The 21,416-nt window shown below is 41.7% G+C and overlaps 1 protein-coding gene across 1 annotated transcript in view; it reads left to right on the top strand.

The window, feature by feature from the left end:
* The window catches only part of SUMF1 (sulfatase modifying factor 1), a 75,994-nt gene that overhangs the window by 24,192 nt on the left and 30,386 nt on the right, over nucleotides 1-21,416 (top strand). The window contains exons 4-7 of the mRNA XM_077325236.1: nucleotides 6,043-6,125; nucleotides 10,863-10,985; nucleotides 12,977-13,091; nucleotides 17,162-17,275. Of these exons, the coding sequence (XP_077181351.1) occupies nucleotides 6,043-6,125; nucleotides 10,863-10,985; nucleotides 12,977-13,091; nucleotides 17,162-17,275 (435 nt within the window). The remainder of the gene's footprint in view (nucleotides 1-6,042; nucleotides 6,126-10,862; nucleotides 10,986-12,976; nucleotides 13,092-17,161; nucleotides 17,276-21,416) is intronic.

Genomic DNA, 21,416 nt, shown 5'->3' with positions numbered 1-21,416 from the left:
ATAAAACATGTGCATGGAAAAGGTACTAAAACTTTTTACAAGCAGGGTAAGAAAGGTGTGCAACCTAGCTTCTGCATTTAAATTTGGCCAAAATGCATCCTAGACACATCTGGGACTATTCAGTATTTAAAAAACCTAGCTCTTCATTATTGCAAACCTTAGAAGCAGGTTGTCACTGCCTAGATACACAAACCAGAGGCTGTGGAAGAATGAGCTGGGACCAGAGAAGACAGGGTGATACTGCTTAGGAAGACCAGTGTTCTGCAAGAAGCCATGCTGAGTAAAAGCCCAGTCTGGTCCTATCTACTTCCTAAAAATACTTGGTGGGCACCAGAAGAGGTGCTGATGGATGCCACGGCACTCACAGGCATCATATTAGAGATTCCTGGGCTACTGCAAACTTCTCCAGCCTATATAGGATACAGCAGGCCTTGGCATTCACAGCAACACCCTAGCCATTATAGCAGGGTTATAATGGTAATTGTAGTCCATGCACATCCCAAGAGCCAATGTTAGGCCACCCCTGCACTATAGCAGCACTGTCTCTTCAAAAGAGCAAAACAAAAGACATTTTAAAACTTAATATATCTTTGAGCATTTGTGTTTCTCTTTGTATTTCCCATTTTTCCCTTACATCAAGGTGAAAAGACACTATTATTATAAGCACAAACAAGATGATTGGGCTCTTTATCAGATTAAGTATCACAGTATCCTAGGCAATTTTTTAATTAACTCCCAGCACAACAACTATTTACTGTGAGGAAAATGTAAGCATTCAAAACTTTTACAGGAAGTCAGAGCAGTACAAACCCTGATCCTAGTTATTCAAGTAGTATATTATTTCTTCTTAAAGGAGGTGGTTTTCTCCCTGGTTAACATGCACGCCATCCCACACACATTTTAGCTGACCTTCGTTATCATTTTTCCTTGCCTTGTGTCCTTGTGCCTGTGGCATGATTCATACATAGCAACAAACCACAGCTTGTTTTTCTGTGAATGAACCTGAGCACTTCTGTGCCTCACATGCTCCGTTTCCCCATCATCTGTGACTCAATATTTAAAACTTGTGTCTCAGGAAAAAAGGACAAAAATAATTTAAAAATAAAGTGTTTGCTGGACATGATGTAATAGTATAATTTATGCTTGTCCTTGTAAAACAAGATTCTATGAATTTGAAAGCCTGGTTGGCAGATATGAAGGACTGCACTTTTAAAAGCTTAGAGGTGCTGTACGAACAGCTGAAGGACTGTGAAGGGTTTATTCTTCACAGAAACTGAGAACCTTGAGTGACAGGCTGCTCTAAGCAATCTCATTTGTTAGCACCAACTTAGAGACTTCAGAACTGAACACTGAGGAGGAAAATTCATTCAGAATTCAGCCCTGACTGAGAGCAGTTTAATGCAGACAGGAAAACTAGAGAAAGTTGGCAAGGACGAGTGGGTACTTAGATGGAGACTTATTTGAACCAAGGAAAAGTGATTGATCTTCCAATGAGAGGAGAATTTCCCTACCTAGTCAAACTGGGAGTTAGCTCTGAACAGTGCAGAGATTCCTGTTCTGGTGTGGTTAGAAACTCTCTTTTGAGACTTTAAGAGTCAGTTAAAAACTCAATATGAATGCTGGTGTTTGGGTACTAGAAAGAGTGTACCAACCTTCTGGAAACCAAGAGAGAGAATATTCAAAAGATAGTGTACTTAAGTGTTTGGGGGAAAACACTGGAACAAAATCCTCTCAACATAAAGATTTAAGTCACCATGAAGAATTTAAGAAACTCTCATTAGCCTGAAACTCAAGAACTAAAGTCTTTGCATGTCTGTGCATAATCTCAGAGTTATATATACCGAGTTAACTAAGAAATTTTACCTCTGATTTCACCTGACCTTTCTCCCCTATGTTGAATAAAATGTGTTATTTTTCCAGTTTGGAATATAAAAATGTCTCGAGTACCATTTAAGTTAAAGGGGGGAGGGGCTCCCAATCCTTTCCTCAGGTTCCTGGGCTGGCGGAGCAAACAGCCAAAATATTATACTTTGACAGGGTAAGACAGCCAGAGTTCTTCAGGAAAGAAGAAACCACATTACCAGGGCAACTCGGTCAGACAGGGAAAATAAAATAAAGGGAGGCAGAGAAATTGGATGAGAGTGTCATAGCAGGGTTTGGATATCATTACAAATGATGATTATGTGTCATAAAAGGTGTGGGTGGCATGCAAGGAGAAATGTTGTTTGTCCTGATGTCTGTCTGTCTCTTAAACCATTTTTCTAAATCTGGTGTTTGTCTATCAGTTGCTATTAATGTGGGACACATGGTAATTGCTGTTCTTCTCTCCAGTTTTGAACAGTACTCTGGATTATTTATCTGTCCTATTCATTGCATCCTACCTGTTCCCTTTCTGGTGTCCTCTGTATATTAACAAATTTGTGAAGGTTGGTTAGCTCTTGACCCCATGATTGATGAGGGTTTGAACCTGGATTTCCAAATCCTAAGTTCTATCCACTTTAATTTATTATTGGATGTATAGGATCGCCCCTCTCGGCCTAGCCCTCTTGGGGCAGTGTACAACAATTTTAAGCCAGCATGAATTAAAACACACCAGCAGTCACTGGTCTAATCTAGAACTGAAGCATCCAATCTGAGGCAGAAGGTAAAATTCTGCGATATTTTTTTCAGATCATCAAAGAGTATAGAACAGGGGTAGTCAAACTGCGGCCCCCCAGATGTCCATGGACTACAATTCCCAGGAGCCCCTGCCAGTGAATGCAGTTTTACAGAAAAAATATTTATTTAATGGAAATGCAAGGTTCTTAGGATTTCAAGAATAGAATACAGAATACCTTTATTGGCATAACGATGATTTTAAAAAAGATAAAATGGTACAGCCCAAACAGCATGACCAAGTGACATGCACAATCCAACAACAAACAAATGTTACAAGATGGCCATACTGCAATGCTCGGTTCACAGTGGGCTCACGAAGGTCCGCTTTTAGTTGGTACAGGGTTCAGATATGAGCAATTCACCCTTTGTATTGTTAACAACACTTTTGCTACATCTTAGGATTTAAGAGCCATGGATTTAAAAAGGATACTACTGTTTATAAAAGTAGCTTGATAACAACCTCCCAACTTATTGAGATGAGTGTGATGGAGATAGATTTCTGATTCCATTGCAAGGCTTGTGTTGTTCTGGTTCTTCGATTCATGAGGGTTTGTAAGAGACTACACTGAAAAGAATACAAAGACAAAATGGCGGACTCTGCTTTGTGGCATAACTAGTGACTCATGAAACAAGTAAGAAGAATCATGAGAGCAATCTTGAAATGTTAGTAATTCGCCATTGCATTTGAGCCAAGACAGTCTTCAGTAAAATGAACCTACAGACTGACTTAATCTAAACAAAGGGATGTGTTCACATGAATCAAAAAGTTTTGTTACTATCAAAGGTGTGTGTGTGGGGGGGGGGGGAAAGAAATTTTGGAAAGAGTTAATAAGGTTGGACTAGAATAGCATTAATGAACGAGACAAATTCAGGAAGTGCATGGTTCTCAATGCACATCATTTACTTCCAAAGATATTCGTAAAACAGAAAATAAAGAGTATCTTTAGGGAAATTGTAGGTGCTGTTTTAGAAGTAAAGTTGGATTTGGCAATCTATTGATTCCTTTTTAAGAACAGCTAATCATTGGTTTCCAATAGAACAGAAGACATTGCTTTTCTATTTCTATCTCATTGTCTGTATTATTGTCACTATTTTGTGCTCTACATCTACTGTTGCTTCTGAAACTTCCCTTTGAGCAAAAACATGAGAATGATGAGTATTATGAAAACAGAAGCTCCTTGATCGGAAGAGAAGGATTGTGCGATTCAGTGTGCTATTATATCTCTCACCTCATTAGCCTTTACACTGATTAGATATATAAGACTTAGATGGTTTCCCTCATTCTGAGAATGTTTAGAAAAGATGTAAGTCTTGAGCAATGGATTTATTTTGGGAATGAGCAGAATGAAGCATGTAGAGATGCTGCTGATAAATCATTGAAAGTTTTAGTTGAAAGGGTGGGGGCATAGTACCTATACAGCACTGTTTCTGCGCTGTGAATCATGCTTGGCAAATCTCTCGGGGACTCTTATCTTGCCTAGAATGACAGGTCTCTGCTGTTTATTACAGTACAAAGTATGAATTTGAGTCTCTAGATCAGAAAGTCTCCATCTGTGAAGCATCGTCCCTGAGGCGATACTGGAAGGAGATTCTCTTGTTTAAGACAAGTAGGTTTTCAGCCTGCATTATAAAGGCACATATTATGAGAATACAAAGAGACCCAGGTGCGGTGTATTTGTGTGTTTAACAGAGAAATGCCGTGAAGCCAGTAAACGCAGGTGAAAATATTAAGACTGAGATACCTACAGCCTTCTTTTAGCTCTAAGGCTCAAGTTTAGGAACAATGGGTTTCTCAGCCAAGACTGAGCTCCTTCTTCTGGACTAAGAAGACTTTATAAAATTTAAGCAAATCTTCCTGCAATGGAAGATCCACTTAAGTTGATGTAAATCTCCTTAGGCTGGAGGAAGGCATCAGAGTTTGCTGAGTAGAGTGGCCAGAGATCTACTGCCATGGTTTCTTATTTGTCACAATATAGCACTATTATTCCTGTTTCACAGAAATCAGTTTTCTGGAGGAAATGTCAACTTTGAAGAATTGACTCTATGACATTACACCCCCTGAGGTTCTCCCCAAGCTCTTCCCCTAGAGTTTCAGGAATGGTCAAGTCTGGAGTTGGCAACCCTAGGCCTCCTTATTTGAATGGGAAAATATTAATTAGCATGCTGTAGGCTGTCAGTTGTACAACTAAATGTAATTTGGGGGGAACAGAATACAAGTATGGACAAAAACTTCTGGAAAAGTTTCTAACTTTAACTGTTTCGTTTTTTGAGGGAAATCTCTATGAAATTTCCACTTGCATATCAGTAACCTGTGATTAAGTAACCACAGGTAGCAGGCCAGGCTGTTCCTATATTCATTAAATGTATTCCTTAAAAATGGCAACACACAGCTATGTATTCTGTAAAAACATGCACTCTGCCACACTCTGTGTTGAAGCCTGCAACATGCAAGTCTGCTCTTAACATTAGTGTTTTCTTTTGGGAGTCCTCTTAACAGGGAAAGGAAGGCTTATAGCCTGCCATTTCAAAAAGCCATTTTGTCTCATGTGTCTTAACACTGAGAAGGCTTTGGCAACACAACTCCTCACAGTGTTGAAGCGCTTGGGAAACGGTTGCGGTTGTTCTCTCTTTACCTTCTGGAAGTCTGCAGCAATACATCGGAAGGCAAGCTGACTAATTAGCTGAGAAAGATTTCTGCATCAAGGGTGGGTTTTGGCCTCAATTAAATATTATCACAGGGCAAAATAACTGAACCTTCAGGAGCAAACTGTGACATGTACTTCACATACCGTTCGGCGGTGATGCTGTAAATGTTCTGTTCCAAGACCATGGTGGGGCAAAAGTCGGAAAGAGGATAAAATTAGTTCTGTTGACAAAGAAAACATTTCAGCATGATGATGGAAAGCCTTTGTTTATGGAGTACTGGCATCTGCTTGTTTGAAAGCCTGCATCCTACTTTTTGTGTAACAGTCCAAACAGAATACAGTGAAAACTCAAACGCATCATACAACCATCAGTTGTACAACAGAACACCAAAGTGGGAAAGATTGTTCAGAAATCCTTGTATATTTCAGAAGGCTTAAGACCAACATATTGAATGGAAGATTTTTGTGTGCACAGTTGCAGAAGTGCTAAAATTAATCCAGATGAGGTATTTTGTGCCATAGCTTATTGGTATTCGGTCTTCCGATTCTCAGGAGCATGGGCTTGCGGTTGGCTTTCAGTCTGGCTTGCTATTGTGATGGCTGATCAGGATGAGAGCCATTCAGTTAAGAAAATGGCACAGCTATGCTTTGACCACTGGCATCTTCCTTCTAGAATGATCTACAATGGTCTGTACAGCAAGACATCCAATCCTTTTTTTGTGTGTGTGCCTGTTTTTAGGTTGCAGCTGCTCCCTGGTGGATGCCTGTTAAAGACGCTAATTGGAGGCACCCCGAGGGTCCTGATTCTGATATCTCAAACCGGTGAGATCCAGACAGCTAATGCCTTTTCAACTCTGATGCTTTTGGCTCCTTCAAGTATGACATGTGTTTAAGAACTGGAGGAGGTTGCCCCTTTCATGATTCATGCAGAATGCACAGATTTTTTTTACTCTGTTTCCTAGGACAAATGCCGTAGTGAGAAACTGCTTCACAAATTCTGCTTTTGTGTACCTGGGATATTTACTTTTAGTGAGTTTTGGCCACTTTGTTTCGAGTGCTTTCCTTCCATCTTGCATCTCAAGTATTATACTCGTCATCCAAGTATTTGTTTGTAGGTAATCAAGGTGTATAGTAGACTCGTAGTTATGATTTATGTGATGGAATTTTGGCCTAGTGGAGCCTTGTTCAGTGCCCTGCCCAGTGCATTATTAATAACTTGGGTCCACACTGTCTTATAGATGCACATGGTGTAGAATTATGGGGGCAGTGCTTACTGGGAAGGTCCTCTGTTCCAAGAATTCATTTTCTGCTTGGAAGCATCTCCAGTACTCCACAGAAAAACCATCTCTATTGGGCCTGCTGAATCTGACCTGGGGTATGGAGAGCCAATGTTGGTGTAACTATTAAACGAGTTAGACTATTATCTGGGAGGCCCAGGTTTGAATCCCGAACTCATGCAGTGGAAGCTTGCTGGGTGACCTTGGGCCAATCACACCCTGTCTCAGCCTAACCAACTTCACACAGTTGTTGTGAGCATAAAATAGAGGCAAGGAGAATGATGTAAGCTGCTTGGGTCTCCATTGGGGAGAACAGCAGAGTAGAATTAAATAAAATTCCTTGAGATTTGGGGGCAGAGCCTTTGGAAGGTTGAATTTGGGGAGGAATTTCAGCTAGAATCTATAGCAGCCCTTTTCAACGTTTTGACCATGGAGGAGCCCCTGAAATAATTTTTCAGACTTTGAGGACACCCAAAAGTGATAGCAGCTGGCCCCCGGGAGTGAAATCACTACCTTAGCCCTCTTTTTGCTCCCTCCCCCTGCCTTTACTACTACTATGGTGGCTCTGCCTCATGTAGGCTGAAAAGAAGAGTAGGAGCTAAGACAGCCCAAACCCCTCCCCCAATACCACACCACTTCAGATCTCCAGCAGTCCCCCAGGGGCTCACGTGCCTCTGTTTGGGCCTTCCTGGTCTATAGTATGCCATAGAGTTTGGCCTCTAAAGCTTCCATTTCCTTCAGGGGAACTGATCTATGAAGCTTGGAGATCAGTTGCAATTCTAGGAGATTTCAGGTCCTCTCCTGGACGTTAGCAACAGTTTTTTGAAGAGGATAGAAAATATGCAGTTCTTTTAATAATTTGTCTTTAACAGAACTGCTATTTTGTATTTGGGATCTACCAACTGGAAACCATGGGCATGGCAAAGTATACCGAAATAACAGGCAAATGAAAACTGCAGATATTGTTATGTAAGATACAATTAAAACTTTGGGGGACTGTAGTGATTTTCTTGATTTTCATTGAGCAGTAATATTTCGGGTATAATGTACAGAAGGTGTAGAATAAATGACTGTCTTTTTCTGTTGGATCACATTACCGGCATAAATTTAATCCTTTTATTTGTATTATTAAAATAAAAGCAGCCATCATGGCTTTGGAAATTGGTTCTACAGGGAGTCATTGATGGAACAGGGAGACAAATAAAAGCCTTCACAAGTTCATGGAAATGTTCATTCTAATGACTGACTCAGCTCCCCACTTCTGTTCCCACAAAAAACTATTTATACATTTCTGCTTTACAGTATATGTTCCTTTTCCTCCCTGGAATTAAGACAGTTTTTTAGAAGCAATCACATATATAATGGCCTTGAGTCTGTCATTAAAGAGCACTAATAAGATTTATTTCCTCAAAGCTGGTAATCTGACCACATCATCTTGTACTAGCTCCTCATGACGATTCAGTCATTTGCTATTAGATGGGAAGGAAGGAATGCTCGTTGACCAGGAGAGGATTTTTAAAAAAGAGGTCAAACTCAGTGCTCACTGAATAACATTCTTAGGAATCTGTTGCCTTTAGCAATGCATTGGGGATGTTTACATGAGCCAGACCTGGGAATAACTTGTATCCCATTAGCCATTATTTCTATAGTCATAGCATGCATATTATCATATAGTCGAATAGCTAGTTAGCCAGATCTGAGGATACATAAATCCAGTGACTGAAGCTGTGTGAATGGATGTGATAGATCTTTTTACAAACCAGAAAAGCACCCCAGGTTTGCAAGGAAGGGAGTTTAAAAAACAAACACAACCCTCCAAAATAGTAAAAGGAGCACTTGTAGCTTTAAGGAACAGAAGCTCACACTGGCTTGGTTTGTTGGGGGGGGGGGAGTAGAGAGCAGGGCATTTTCGAATGCTGCTTTGGTCTGAGGGTGGATTTATCAAGGCCAGTCTTGGCAGCCACCACTGAGTGACTTGATAACACCCGATTTACATAACTCACCTAGCGGCTTGCTACTCTACAACAGCAGCCATGCTATGACAGCCAGCGTGGTGTACCAGTTAGAACTGGGAAACCGAGGTTCAAATCACCAGTTACATAGTTCTGCCTGCCCTTCCTCATGGGTTTGTTGTGAGGATAAAAAGGACAGAAGAATGATGCCAGCTGCTTTGATCCTCACTTTGGAGAAAGCTAGAGTATAAGTAAAACTAAGAGGCTGGCTGTTGGATGGGAAGGAGAAAGGAGAGGCTAGGGGGCCTTTCAGGGAAGGGAAAGAGGAAATAGTGGGGGAGGGTGAAATGACATATCCCCTACAAGTCCTTGTGGGTTCCTGCTTGTAGTCTGTAATAAGAAATCCAAACAAGGAATGACATAATTAATTATTAGATTTCTATACTGCCCTCCCATACGGCTCAGGGCGGTTCATATACAACATTGCAGGGGTAATACATGGAACAGTCTGAACATATAACACAGTCACAAAATAACACAACATCAGCAACAATCCAACAGTGTATCGAAATCAACAGAACTCCAATGGCTTTGGCTAATCAGTTAATCAGACAAATAACTGTGGACACTAGAATGTGGTGAGACTGCACCACCACAAACAGTTTGATGGAGTATTTACAGTATCAGACTAGGATCTGGGAGACCTGGGTTTGAATTCCCACTCTGCCCAATAAGTTTGCTGTGGTGACCTTGTACTAGTCATGGGCTCTCAGCCTAACTCATCTCACAGGATTGTTGTGAGGATAACATGGAGGAGAGAAGAATGCTCTAAGCCAGGGGTAGTCAACCTGTGGTCCTTCAGCTGTTCATGGACTACAATTCCCATGAGACCCTGCCAGCAAATGCTGGCAAGGGCTCATGGGAATTGTAGTCCATGGACATCTGGAGGACCACAGGTTGACTACCCCTGCTCTAAGCAACTTGAGACCCTATTGGGGAGAAAAGTAGGTTATGGAGTAAGTAAACAAAAGCAGTGCATGTATCTGGATGGAAGTTATGGAGAAAGGAAAATGAGCAAGAAGGCAAGAGGGGGGGATTCTTGCATCTTTTGCCAGTTTTAGTACCTAGGGGGCAAGGAAAAAACTAACCTCAAAAAATTATTATCCTTATAGCAGTTACCTGTCTGTTCCACTTAATATTTCTGTTAAAGGCTTGCAGGGGGAGTGTGTCTCCTGACTTAAGTGCCACAGCGCTTAACACCCACTCAGGGCGGCTGTCCAACCCATGAGTGCCTCCTCTAACCAACTTCCTGGTCTGTCCAGTGGCCAGCCAATCGCCTTCTGTCCCTCACCCAGCACCACTCCCTCCTCCTTCCACTTCCCTCTGAAGCTGCAGATCCCTGCTGCGTGAAAGCTGCCCCTGCCAGTGAGTTCCCTGTCCATGGGCCTCCAGCCCCTGGGTGTTGGGGCTCCCTGGGAGGGCAACTCACCCCTAGATGACCGTCAGCTGGGAATGCACCGCCCTAACAGCTGCCTACAGCCTTTCCAGATCCTGGGGGGAGGGGGAGGCTGTCTGCAGAGTTCTTCCAACCCCCCCCCCCAATCTAGCGCTCGTTGTATTCCTGAATCTAATGGTCTTGGCCCCTAGTAGTTCATAATTTAAGACCTTTACATCCAGTAGGCAGTTAGTGACTAGGGGTTGCGTACCTGGTGGTTGGAGATTTCTGAGGATTACAACTGACTTCCAGGCAACTGGAATTTTCCAACCCAGAGCTGTTAACTTTATATATGACCCATTTGTCTGACTGGATCCTGTTCTCTTAGAGCTCTCTCAGCCCCACCTGCCTCACAGGGTGTCTGTCTGAGAGAACAGGAAAGGTGTCTGCAAGCCACTTTGAGATTCCTTTGAGTAATCAGAAGTGGGGTATAAAAGTGTTACCCTGAACTTTTATTAATAGCTAGGTGCCTTTGCCTTTTAGTAGTCTCTCTTAATTCTGCTTTGGGATATACAAAATGGCTTCCCTTTCCTATCTTGCTGTTTCCATCCAACCTTGCCTAAATACTGTTTCTGAGTTAAAGCACTTTTTCACTTCAATGGGTTTTGAGTTTTGATTTTATTATTTACATCTTGTATGTACTTTAGCCTGTTGCTAGAATTCTAACCCTCAGAAACTTAACTTTTGTTTTGTTAGATGTATATGTTGGTGCACACTGTGTTGTATCTGCCAATTTCATGATTCGGCAAGAAGTTCTGTCTCTGTTCAGGATTAGAACTAAAGCTGGTTGGCTTCATTTCCATTGATTTTCTTTTAATTTATTATTGTGTCTCAGAATAGATCATCCAGTTCTTCATGTCTCTTGGAATGATGCTGTAGCATTTTGTGCTTGGGCAGGAAAACGGCTACCAACAGAAGCCGAATGGGAATACAGCTGTCGAGGGGGCCTTGAGAACAGGTATTTATCATTCTCTCCCCTGCCTTATTCAGATGATGGCAAAAATGAGGAAGTTTTTGCATAGATGAGAATTAAGCAACATGTAGCCCTCAAATGTTATGTATTTAGGTGCAAAGCTGTTATTTTCCCCTTTAAATGCAGTGTCCTAAAAAAAACTCCTTTCACAAAAATAAAATGATTTTGTCTTTGGAAACAAATGGGGCTCTTTGTTTTCTTAGTTGGTGAGAAGTGACCAGCCCTGCTTTCCAGCATGCCAGATGTATTTCACATTCTTCTAATGGACATACGTGTGAGGAAAGATTATCACATCTAAATTTTAATAAGGAAAAGTTGTGCGTGGGAGGGACACACATTTAAAATTCCATGGGTGAAAGGGATGGGAGTTCTAGATTTAAAAGAAACTGAAAACAATCCTAATGGGTGGAGGAGAAATTGGACTCACATTTCACAAGCCACAGGATTTGGTGTTCATGTGCCTTCACCTCAGTTCAAGCTTTTCCTTAAAGGCTTACCAAGGCATGTTGCTTTCTGTTGCCATTGTTTCCTGTCAGAGTGAGTGCAAATGTGTAGTCTTCATCCCTTAGTTCTTTTTTTGGGGGGGGGGGGATGGGGGAACTCAAGAGGACTGCTCCCCATTATTTTACTACAACTATAGGGATCCTTTTTCTATCATGCCTCTCCAACTCCATTTTGAGTGAATCTTTCTACACATACTACCCACTTCACTAATCCTGATAATGATGGAGGGAGGTCAGAATAATTCCCTTTGAAACATCTTAAAGATGGTCAGTGATAATTTTGAAATAGCACAGCCTCGTGTGTGAAACATAATATGCCTGGGAACCAAGAATGTTTATGAAAAGGCATAAGCTCCTGTCTGTCAAAGAACAGCACTCCAGAGCCCCCTCCATGCATTCCCAAGACCTTGGATCCCTATCTCCACTAGAGCTGTGTTAGAGAAGGGGTAGTCAACCTGTGTTCCTCCATGGACTGGCAAACGCTGGCAGGGGCTTGTGGGAATTGTAGTCCGTGAACTTCTAAAGGACCACAGGTTGACTACCCCTATGTTAGAGGACGTAGGTTTAGGGTTGCCATCTCCGGATTGGGAAGATCCTGGAGACTTTAGGGTGGAGCCTGCAGAGGGCAGGGTTTGGGGAGGGAATGGGATATGTCATGCAGTCCACCTTCTATGCGGTTATTTTATTCAATGGAACTGATCTCCATTGGCTGGAGATGAGCTGTAATTCCGGGGGATACCCAGGTCCCACTTGGAGGCTGGCATCCCTACATAGGTTTGCAATTTGTGTTACATATCAAAAAGGAGGCCATAAAAACATGCTATACTAGTGTTTTAAATATCTTGCCTCTGATTTATAATCCACAAATGTAGTCCAGTAGTTGCTTCTCTTAAAGCTACATTACAGAATTAAATCCTTGTTTAAGAATTAAATTCTTAAATTACAAGGATAATCTGGGGGGCCCTTTTCTCTCTACCAGAATATCCATCCTCACCTCTTAATTGTTAAATAAATTAAGCTTTGAATATTGTTTTCATGTCGTTTCCAGGACCTAATCAATGCATCAGGATTTATAATGTTACAGTCCTATCCTAAGCAGCGTTATAGTTCAAGTCCATTTCAATCAGTGGAGTTACAAGTGGAGTTAGGATGTCAATTCTGAACATCTGGCTTTTGTTTGGATATAAGATTTTGGGACAGTTTTCTTGCAAGATCAGCAGGAGTTGCTGTTTAATAGGTACATCTGCGATGCTGCCTGGTAAAACTACCATATAAGTACAGGATAGTGAACCCTTCTCTTTTTTTAAAACATCACTGTGTGGAGCACATAGCTTCATACTAAGCAATATATAAAAATACCCTTTTGAAACTGGTAGCCACTGACTCCTCTTATCTTTGATCTCCTCTTGACTCCAAGCCAAAAGCAGCTGGGATGTTTTCTTGGATAACATTTGTCTGTGCTCCTTCCAACAGACTCTTCCCATGGGGGAACAAGCTTCATCCGAGAGGTCAACACTATGCTAATATCTGGCAGGGAGAATTCCCTATGAGCAATACTGAGGAGGACGGATACAAAGGAACTGCACCTGTAAGTACGACTAAAGCAGACTAGCAGCATCCCTAGAGCTTATGGATAACCTCCTGAATGCAAAAATAAGCAAGAGTCTCACGGCAGGCTTTTCTTTTATTCTAGCACAACTTTTCACTGATGAGAGTTCAATTTGTCAGATGCATATAGTGGGTCCTCATGGAGCAGACGAAATTACGAAAGGGGGAAGTAGCTACAAGCAGGGCAGCAAATGTCATGCATTTGGTCAGAACCCACAGATTCCAAAGATCCCTATGCAACTCGGGACACAGTCTGGAAGACAGGCAGTTGTCATGCCTTTCTCCAATGAATTCCACCTCTCCCCCACACACACATCTCAGGTTGTCATCTCCATCACAGATCTAGTACAGACCTAATATTGCTCACTTTCTGCTATTAAAAGAGCTGAAAAGGGCTTTATTATTAGTAGTATTTGATTATTATTTTACTTTAAGCTTATATGTTATTTGATTATTATTTTACTTTAAGCTTATAAAGTATTATTTTACTTTAAGCTTATATGTTCTCTCCCATCTCCTGCACAAATCCTGCCTTGATCAGTAGTAACCACAGTGGAGCATTGACACATAAAAGCAGGACAAGTGCTGTATGCAGTTTTATATTACTTCAGAGATCCCCAGCACTATGTGTAATGTGTAATAGTAAGGATGTAAAGAAAAATTATGTATAGCAGCAGTAGATCAGAAGAATTAAGAGATCTGGACATGGTGTTGGTATAGCATAGTGGTCTTTCAACTCAACCTTTTCAGATCTAAGTCCCACATTGAATGCCCAGATGCCACCATAGAAAGTCACATGATATCTGTTTTGGATGGATTGCATGATAAAGCAGGCTCATCTGGTTTTGAGTTGTCAGTCTGATTGGAGGGTATTTTGAATTTCTGTTCCATGCTCTCATTGGCCCAGGAAGCCAACTGTGAGACCGGAGGCAAAATGTCAGTTGGGGAGCCTTGGTACAATCCTTTGTCAAGAGGTTGTGAAGCCTTTGCGAAACCATTGTGAAGGTATCGTGTCTGTGTGGGGAGCCTGCTGCCATCTTTTTAAAAAATATTCTACATAGTATTCTACATAGATGATTCCTAGTACCTTGTATTTTTTAGCATGAACACTCAATCAGTAAAATGTATAAAATTTGATGTGTGGTCTAGAAGAGAATTCTAGATGACAATTTGCCCACTATCTACCTGCTCTGTTCTCAAATCTACCTTAGAAGTGATGAAACAAAGGGGAAGGCAGAAGGACAAGTGGTGGCAGTAAGCAAGTGTACCCGGTAGAGAAGACAAAGGATTTAATGGACTGAATTTCTGGTGTGGTCGGAAAAATGAATGGCTGGTATTAGGAGGAAGATCTTTGGGGACGTTCTGCCATTCAGCATGTCTAAGTTTAACCTTGCTGGGAAGCTAAAATGACTGTGTGAGAAACCACGTTTGCTCCTCTGAGGTCTTTGGAGGAAACGGTTGAAAACATAAGGAATAGCCCTTTTCTATTCTTTGTCACCAGCAAAGACATTTCCTTTTAATTTTAGTGACTCAGATCCAGACTCTCTTATAACTTTAATCTTAAAAGTATAAACCCCTGAGAAAAGACGCAGAAGGATTTTCATGAGCCTAGAATGGCAGCCGCTTGTGAAATTTCATCAGTTCTTACGGTGCCTGAGCTTTTATGAAATTTAATAATTCCAAGTAACCAAAGCTGAGGAGTTGATTTGGTTTGCTGTTTTTGTACAGTCAGTAGAGGAAAGCAGCTCACACACTTTTTCAGGGCACTAATGTCCCCCACTGAACTTATTACTATACTTTTTCCAGTAAGTCTTAAAGAGTGATGTGGTGTCTTGGCTCTTGTAACCCTCAGATTTCTCACAGATAAGCTTTGAACTTCAGCACTGCAGTTCATGACAACTGAGAAAAGGCCAATGTCAAAGTCACGTGGTTTCATGCAACACTTTGGTCATTTAAGGATTATTAGGTGAAGGTTTCACGGACTTTAAATTGCAAGCTGAGCCTGTCTCTTTTTGGGAATCAGTAAGAAAATGAACCAATCCAGGATGAAGGATGTACTGAAGAATGAGATAGTTCTGATGAATTCTGGGGAAGGGAGGCAGCTGCAGATCAAGATGGGTTCTTTTCCACTTTAAGTGAAAGGAAAGGGACCCCATGTCAAGAGCAACTCCCTCCCCCCCCCCAACACAAACCTAAAGTAACATATCTGGAAAGATTAAGATGGGTAATGGTGTTGGTCTGAAGCAGCAGAAAAAAGTTTGAGGCCAGTGGCCTTCAGTGGTATCTGAAGAAGCGTGTTGTGCACACAAAGGCTTATAACTTGAATGAAATTTCGCTCTTAATGGTGCTGCTAGACTTAAAACTTTGTTCTGCTGCTTCGGACTAACACACCTGACTCGATCTTCATGGGAGGTATCACATTAAGCCACATGGAATGGAACATATTTGAAAGGTTAATTGTTTTTTAAAATATGTGGTGGTACTCTTCTACACAGTTCACCAATATGTGTGTGTGTGTACACACACACATACACATCCAGTGCCCAATGTCAGATTTTAGATAAAATGGTCAGTTAAGAGATTACTTTTCTCATTTTCAGTTATTGTTGAAGTGGTCTGAGAAAAAAATCTTTGTGACAAGATTGCAGATTTCTATAACCTGATCACTTTAGTTTCTCTTCTGGATGTGAATACCCTTCAGCCTTAGTACTTTGTGGTTTATCTCATCATCATGTGAAAATTGAAATCTTAAAAAATAATCATGAGCCATTAACTCTTTGACTTTGATTACAAGGAAGGTGAAAGCAGGAATTAGTTGGGGAGAAAGAAGGTGGAGATGCTTTTCCATTTCTGTAGGAGGGAATAAAGGTTTGTATTCAGAATGCAAGCTATCTGCTCTGTGAATTGCCAGGAGTCTTGCTCCTATGAATGCAGTCACAAGACACACTGATTAGAAATATCCGGCTACTTTGACACTGTTGTCTTGCAGCCAATCATCCAATTGATAAATGGGTGATGAATGGCAGGGTAGGAATGCCTACGGTTTATAACTGAACAATTGGACTTGTAAATACATTTACAACATTTTAAAAACCCACTCAAGTCTGAGAGCAGTTTATCTCCATCCATAAAGATAAGGCGCTCATATTGTCACTTAGCAAGAAAAATGCTTTTCTACTTAGATCATATGATTGCCACAGTAAGGTTGGCAACAGCATGTGTGGGTTGGGTTACAGAAGAAGACCTCCATGTAGCTGGAAGAGCAGAAGTAAAGGTCAGAAGTGGGGAAATTTCACAATAGGTGAGGTTGAGAGGCTTTGAGGATTATGAGGTAGATCCTAAGACTGAACTACATTCTTTTGTCCAGATTAATAACTGTGTGTTTGTTCTTCAGGAGCAAGGCACATTCCCTTTTCATTAAAGAATGTTTGTAATGGTGGAAATGCGGTCCGTTGATCTGTTAAAATGCGTGACTGTTGTCAAACAATAGGTATTCACTGAATGTCATGAAAATGTGTTCTCCTTGCCTGATCTCCAGGCCAATCTTTTCAGGAGTCTTTGACCATATCAGGGTGCTTTTGGGTCAGAAGGGGAGACTCAAGAGCAGTTCAGAATAGGCTGCCTAAGGAGGTGGTGAGCTTTCCCCTCACTGCTGGTCTTTTAGCAGTGGCTTGACATACTCTGGATGCTTTAGGCCAAGCCTGGATTGAGAGAGGGGTTGGACTAGATGGCCTGCATGGCCCCTTCCAATTCTATGATACAATGAAGCATGCTGTATATGGCCTGGTTTAGAAAACAAACAAAAAGGCACTTGATTAGGCAAATGCCTGGCTATCCCCTCCTTGACATTTAGAGAATCTGGCAGCTTTAGACCAGGAATGCAGGTCCAGCAAAGTAATGAAAGTGAGAGCTGGGGAGACAGAGGTAATAGAGAGGCAAAACAAGCAGCCTATTGATTGTGCACCCCCCCACCCCCCAAACTTTCCTCTGGACTGCTCTTGTGGTCCCTGAAGCATTAAACTGCAGACATGTCTTTTTTCATGTGTGTAGGTGACTGCATTTCCTCCAAATGGTTATGGCTTGTACAACATGGTGGGAAATTCCTGGGAATGGACATCAGATTGGTGGGCTGTCAATCATTCTTCAGGCGAAACATACAACCCAGTGAGTATTTTGATGGAAGATATGCCTCTTTGCTGTTCCTCCAACTAAACCTCTATGCATAACTCATGTTGACATCCCAAGAGCCCACAGAAAGATTGAGGGAGAGATTGGGGAGGGTGTTCCAAATTGTTCCCATGGTTCTTCACAGACCCCAAGTTTGTAGCAAATATTTGAGATCTTTTGATAGGCTCTTGCTCCAGTTCTGTCTCCCTGCGAGAAGTCACAACAGTCGTCACAGCAAGCAAGACCATGACTACTACTGCCTTGAGGTTTTGAGACAGTCTCCTAGGAAACTGAGCCTGGCACCCTGCTTCATGCTGGCCTTGCAGGTTTTACATTTTAAAAACTTTCTTTCTCGATAGCTTCTTATTGGAACAGCTTACTTTATTCAAAAAGTATTATCACTTTTGGATATAGAGGTTCCTGAAATCTGCTGGTGAAAGGAAAAAGTTAACCACTTCAAGTGCGATGCCCAGATCCACACACTTATTTTACCTATAACCAAAAGCAGAGAGTCATCTTAAAAGACTGCTATACATAGCAGCAGCATGTATAGCAATCTTTTAAGATGACTCTCTGCTTTCATTTGCTTCCTGCTAAAAAGGTAAAGGTAAAGGTATCTCCTGTGCAAGCACCGGGTCATGTCTGACCCTTGGGGTGACGCCCTCCAGCGTTTTCATGGCAGACTCAATACGGGGTGGTTTGCCAGTGCCTTCCCCAGTCATTACCGTTTACCCCCCAGCAAGCTGGGTACTCATTTTACCGACCTCGGAAGGATGGAAGGCTGAGTCAACCTTGAGCCGGCTGCTGGGATTGAACTCCCAACCTCATGGGCAGAGCTTTCAGACGGCTGCCTTACCACTCTGCTCCACAAGAGGCTCTTTGCTTCCTGCTAGCGGGGTTTTAGTCCTGCAAATTCATGGGGCACCCAGTCATTTTTTTTTAAACTTCTCAATTCTTGCTGGACTGTTTGATAAACCAAACGCTTTCTTGGTTCCTTGCTGCATAAAACTTGTTCTGTCCGTCCTGATGCCTTCCAGTCTGACTAGCAGTAGCGTTTACTTACGCAGAGAACTTGTCTGGTCTGGCAGCCAGCAATCCTTTTTAACTGGAGTGGGTGGGAGATGAACCTGGAATGTTCTGCTTGCAAAACTAAGAAGCGTCCTACATTTGGCCTTAAATACTATTTTCCACACCGATAGAACCAGATTCTTCTCAGAAGCCCACAAACAGAGCATGGACACAATAGCTCGCCCTGTTGTGCATCCAATAATCTGGTCTTTGGAGGCATTTTGCTTATGAGTGTGGAGGCTTTATTTAGCCATCATAGGTAAAATCCATTGACCTGTGAACTTGTCTAGGCTTTGTGTTCCTGTTTTCCATAAGGCACAAGCCCATGTTTCCCCCCTCACCCAAATAAGTTGTTTCTGAGGCAAATGAAAAGTAAGTGTGACTTGTCAGAAAGCCCCCTCTTCCAATTTGCTAACACGTGTCAATAAGAAGAGAGATGTGTTTGATGTGCTGGCACCAAACCCAAAATATAATTTTTAATATACTAATATATAGGTCTTGAAAGTTCTCCCTCAACATCTTTCTTTTCTGCCTTACATAGCTATTAATTTGCTTGTTTGCTCTTAAACTGTTGAAATTCTATAATACCAAAAAAATAAAAATAAAAATAAAGAGCTTCCTTAATTAGATGATATTGCTTTATGGACTCTGGGGTTGGTTCTGTTACTGTTGCTAAAATTCAGTCCCTCCTAGTTTATCCTTTGCGACGTGTATTGCTAGAACCTTGCTGACCGACCCCAAAAGCTCATTGTTCAACACTTACGGAATGTTCATTGGGTGGAGGAAAAGGAAGACGTAGCTTCTTTGTTCCATAGTTTGACACAAATTGAATGTTAGATGCTTGGCATTCCCGAGGCAGCAGAGAGATCCGCCGATGTAAGGGAGCAACAACTACTTTCTGCTTCTGTTGGAAGAGGCTGTGGGGAAGAATCCATTAGTTAAGATGTAAAGGCTGTTCTTTTATCTTTTAACGCATAATATATTACTTTTCCTCTTAAATTCGGATTTCCCCATTTCCCCCAAGTGTGGCGTTTCCTTACATGATGGGAAATGAATATCATGCATTGTAGAATTTTTGAAATGATTAAATATACTACAAGATTACAACTGCATAATTGTTCCCCCTGTCCTTTCTCCCATTCAAAGTTAATTCTTCCCTTCCACTGATGTGCTAACTGTAACACTTACTGTAGGCTTATCTGAATTTAAATGGGATTCCTGGAAGAGTTATGGGATTGGCTTTTTGCAGAGTCCCCCCTCCCCGGACAGTACGAAGGTGGTGGTGATTATATGTTCAACACTTACTGGGTACTCATCCCTCTTTAGTACTGTATGAGTGGTCAACATGTCTTTCCCCACCATATGTCCATCCTGGAAACCAGCTATATGGAGCTGCCACTACTGTGCTTCTGCATATTTTCCTGATACTACAGTCAGGGTTCAGAGACAAAATTCCTACAGAATTTCACACTTATAAGTCCTAAACAGCCTGGGATATACAATTGTATCTTTCTTAAATAAGCAGATGTCATCTTATTCATACTCTAATGCAGTTCTTTTCAACCTACGGAACTATTTTCATAAGCCAGAATAGCTCAAATGTGCCAAGAATATTGTTTTAAATCCCCAATTTTACACTTTCATTGCCTGTAAACAAATTACTGTGTGAAGGTTAAACCAAGGTCTCTCCCACCCTCCCCTGCAGAATCCTATGCCATTTAAAAGAGTCAGTGTGATCAAGTGCATACAGCAACAGACAGAATAGGGAAACCCAAGTTCAAATCTCTACTTAGCAGTCAGCAGCCTTTTACAACTTTGATAGGCCACAGGCCTCCTGTAAGGCTAGAAGGAGATGGGATGCAAGGGCTTTTGTATGCTCCCCTGAACTCTGTGTAGAAAGGGTGGTAAAAAGTTCATATTTAATTTCTTTTTTAGCTTGAGATGCATCAAATAATTTCAATACTCAAGGGTAAAAAAAAGTCCATCATAATTTAGCCTCATCATTTAACTAAGTTAATTTGAATAACACACTAACTAAATTAAATTAGGACAAATTCTCCTGGAGGCAAGTTTTTGCTGCAGAGTTTGTCAGCTACCTATATATTTATGTAGTGCATAAAAAATCTGCATAAATCCATGGTAATTTTAAAACTTGTCAGGTAACACTTCCTTGGATATATCATGTTTAGCAAAGAAGGAAGCTGGGGCAACTGTTGTTTCAAGTATAGCATTTCACAATTTAACCTCTAATAGAGATTCAAAGAAGGTCTGTTGTGATACAAAGTAAATGTAAAAAGTCAGCAGCCTCAATATAACTGCATAAACTCTTGCACAGAAACTGAGAAACTAAAATAAAGCAGTGAGTTTGCGATGCTAGTCCCCAGGTGGGACTTAGAATCATAGAATCATAGAGTTGGAAGGGACCTCATGGGTCATCTAGTCCAACCCCCTGCACTATGCAGGACACTCACATCCCAATTGCTCATCTAATGTAACCTGCCACCCCTTTGCCTTCACAGAATCAGCCTCTCCATCAGATGGCTATCTAGCCTCTGTTTAAAAATTTCCAAAGATGGAGAACCCACCACCTCCCGAGGAAGCCTGTTCCACTGAGAAACCGCTCTGTCAGGAACTTCTTCCGGATGTTTAGATGGAATTTCTTTTGAATTAATTTCATCCCATTCGTTCTGGTCTGTTGGATCCCCTTACATTACAGCTCATCCCCAGGCAACAGAGATCAGTTCCCCGGGAGAAAATGGCTGCTTTAGAGGGTAGACTCCATAGCATTACACTCCACTGAGGTCCCTCTCCACCCACTCCTGGCTCTACCCCCAAAGTCTCCAGGTATTTCCCAACCGAGAGCTGGCAACCTACCCTAGGCCTCTAGGAAACTTGTCTATGTTACTGCTGTTTCCTTTTGTCCATTCTGACATCTTGGTGTCCTACCTTCCCATCCTACTTCCCATCCATCTGCAGTTCCACTGGCCCTGCCTGGCACTTCTTACCTGAAGCAGCAGGCAAGGTGTGGGGCAGCAGCAACACGCCAGCAAAATAGTATTTTGCTGAAAGG

The sequence above is a fragment of the Paroedura picta genome, chromosome 3 (assembly GCF_049243985.1).
Source record: "Paroedura picta isolate Pp20150507F chromosome 3, Ppicta_v3.0, whole genome shotgun sequence".
Taxonomy (NCBI): domain Eukaryota; kingdom Metazoa; phylum Chordata; class Lepidosauria; order Squamata; family Gekkonidae; genus Paroedura; species Paroedura picta.
Note: the sequence above shows the minus strand (reverse complement) of the source record. Positions and strands in the feature narration are given on the sequence as shown.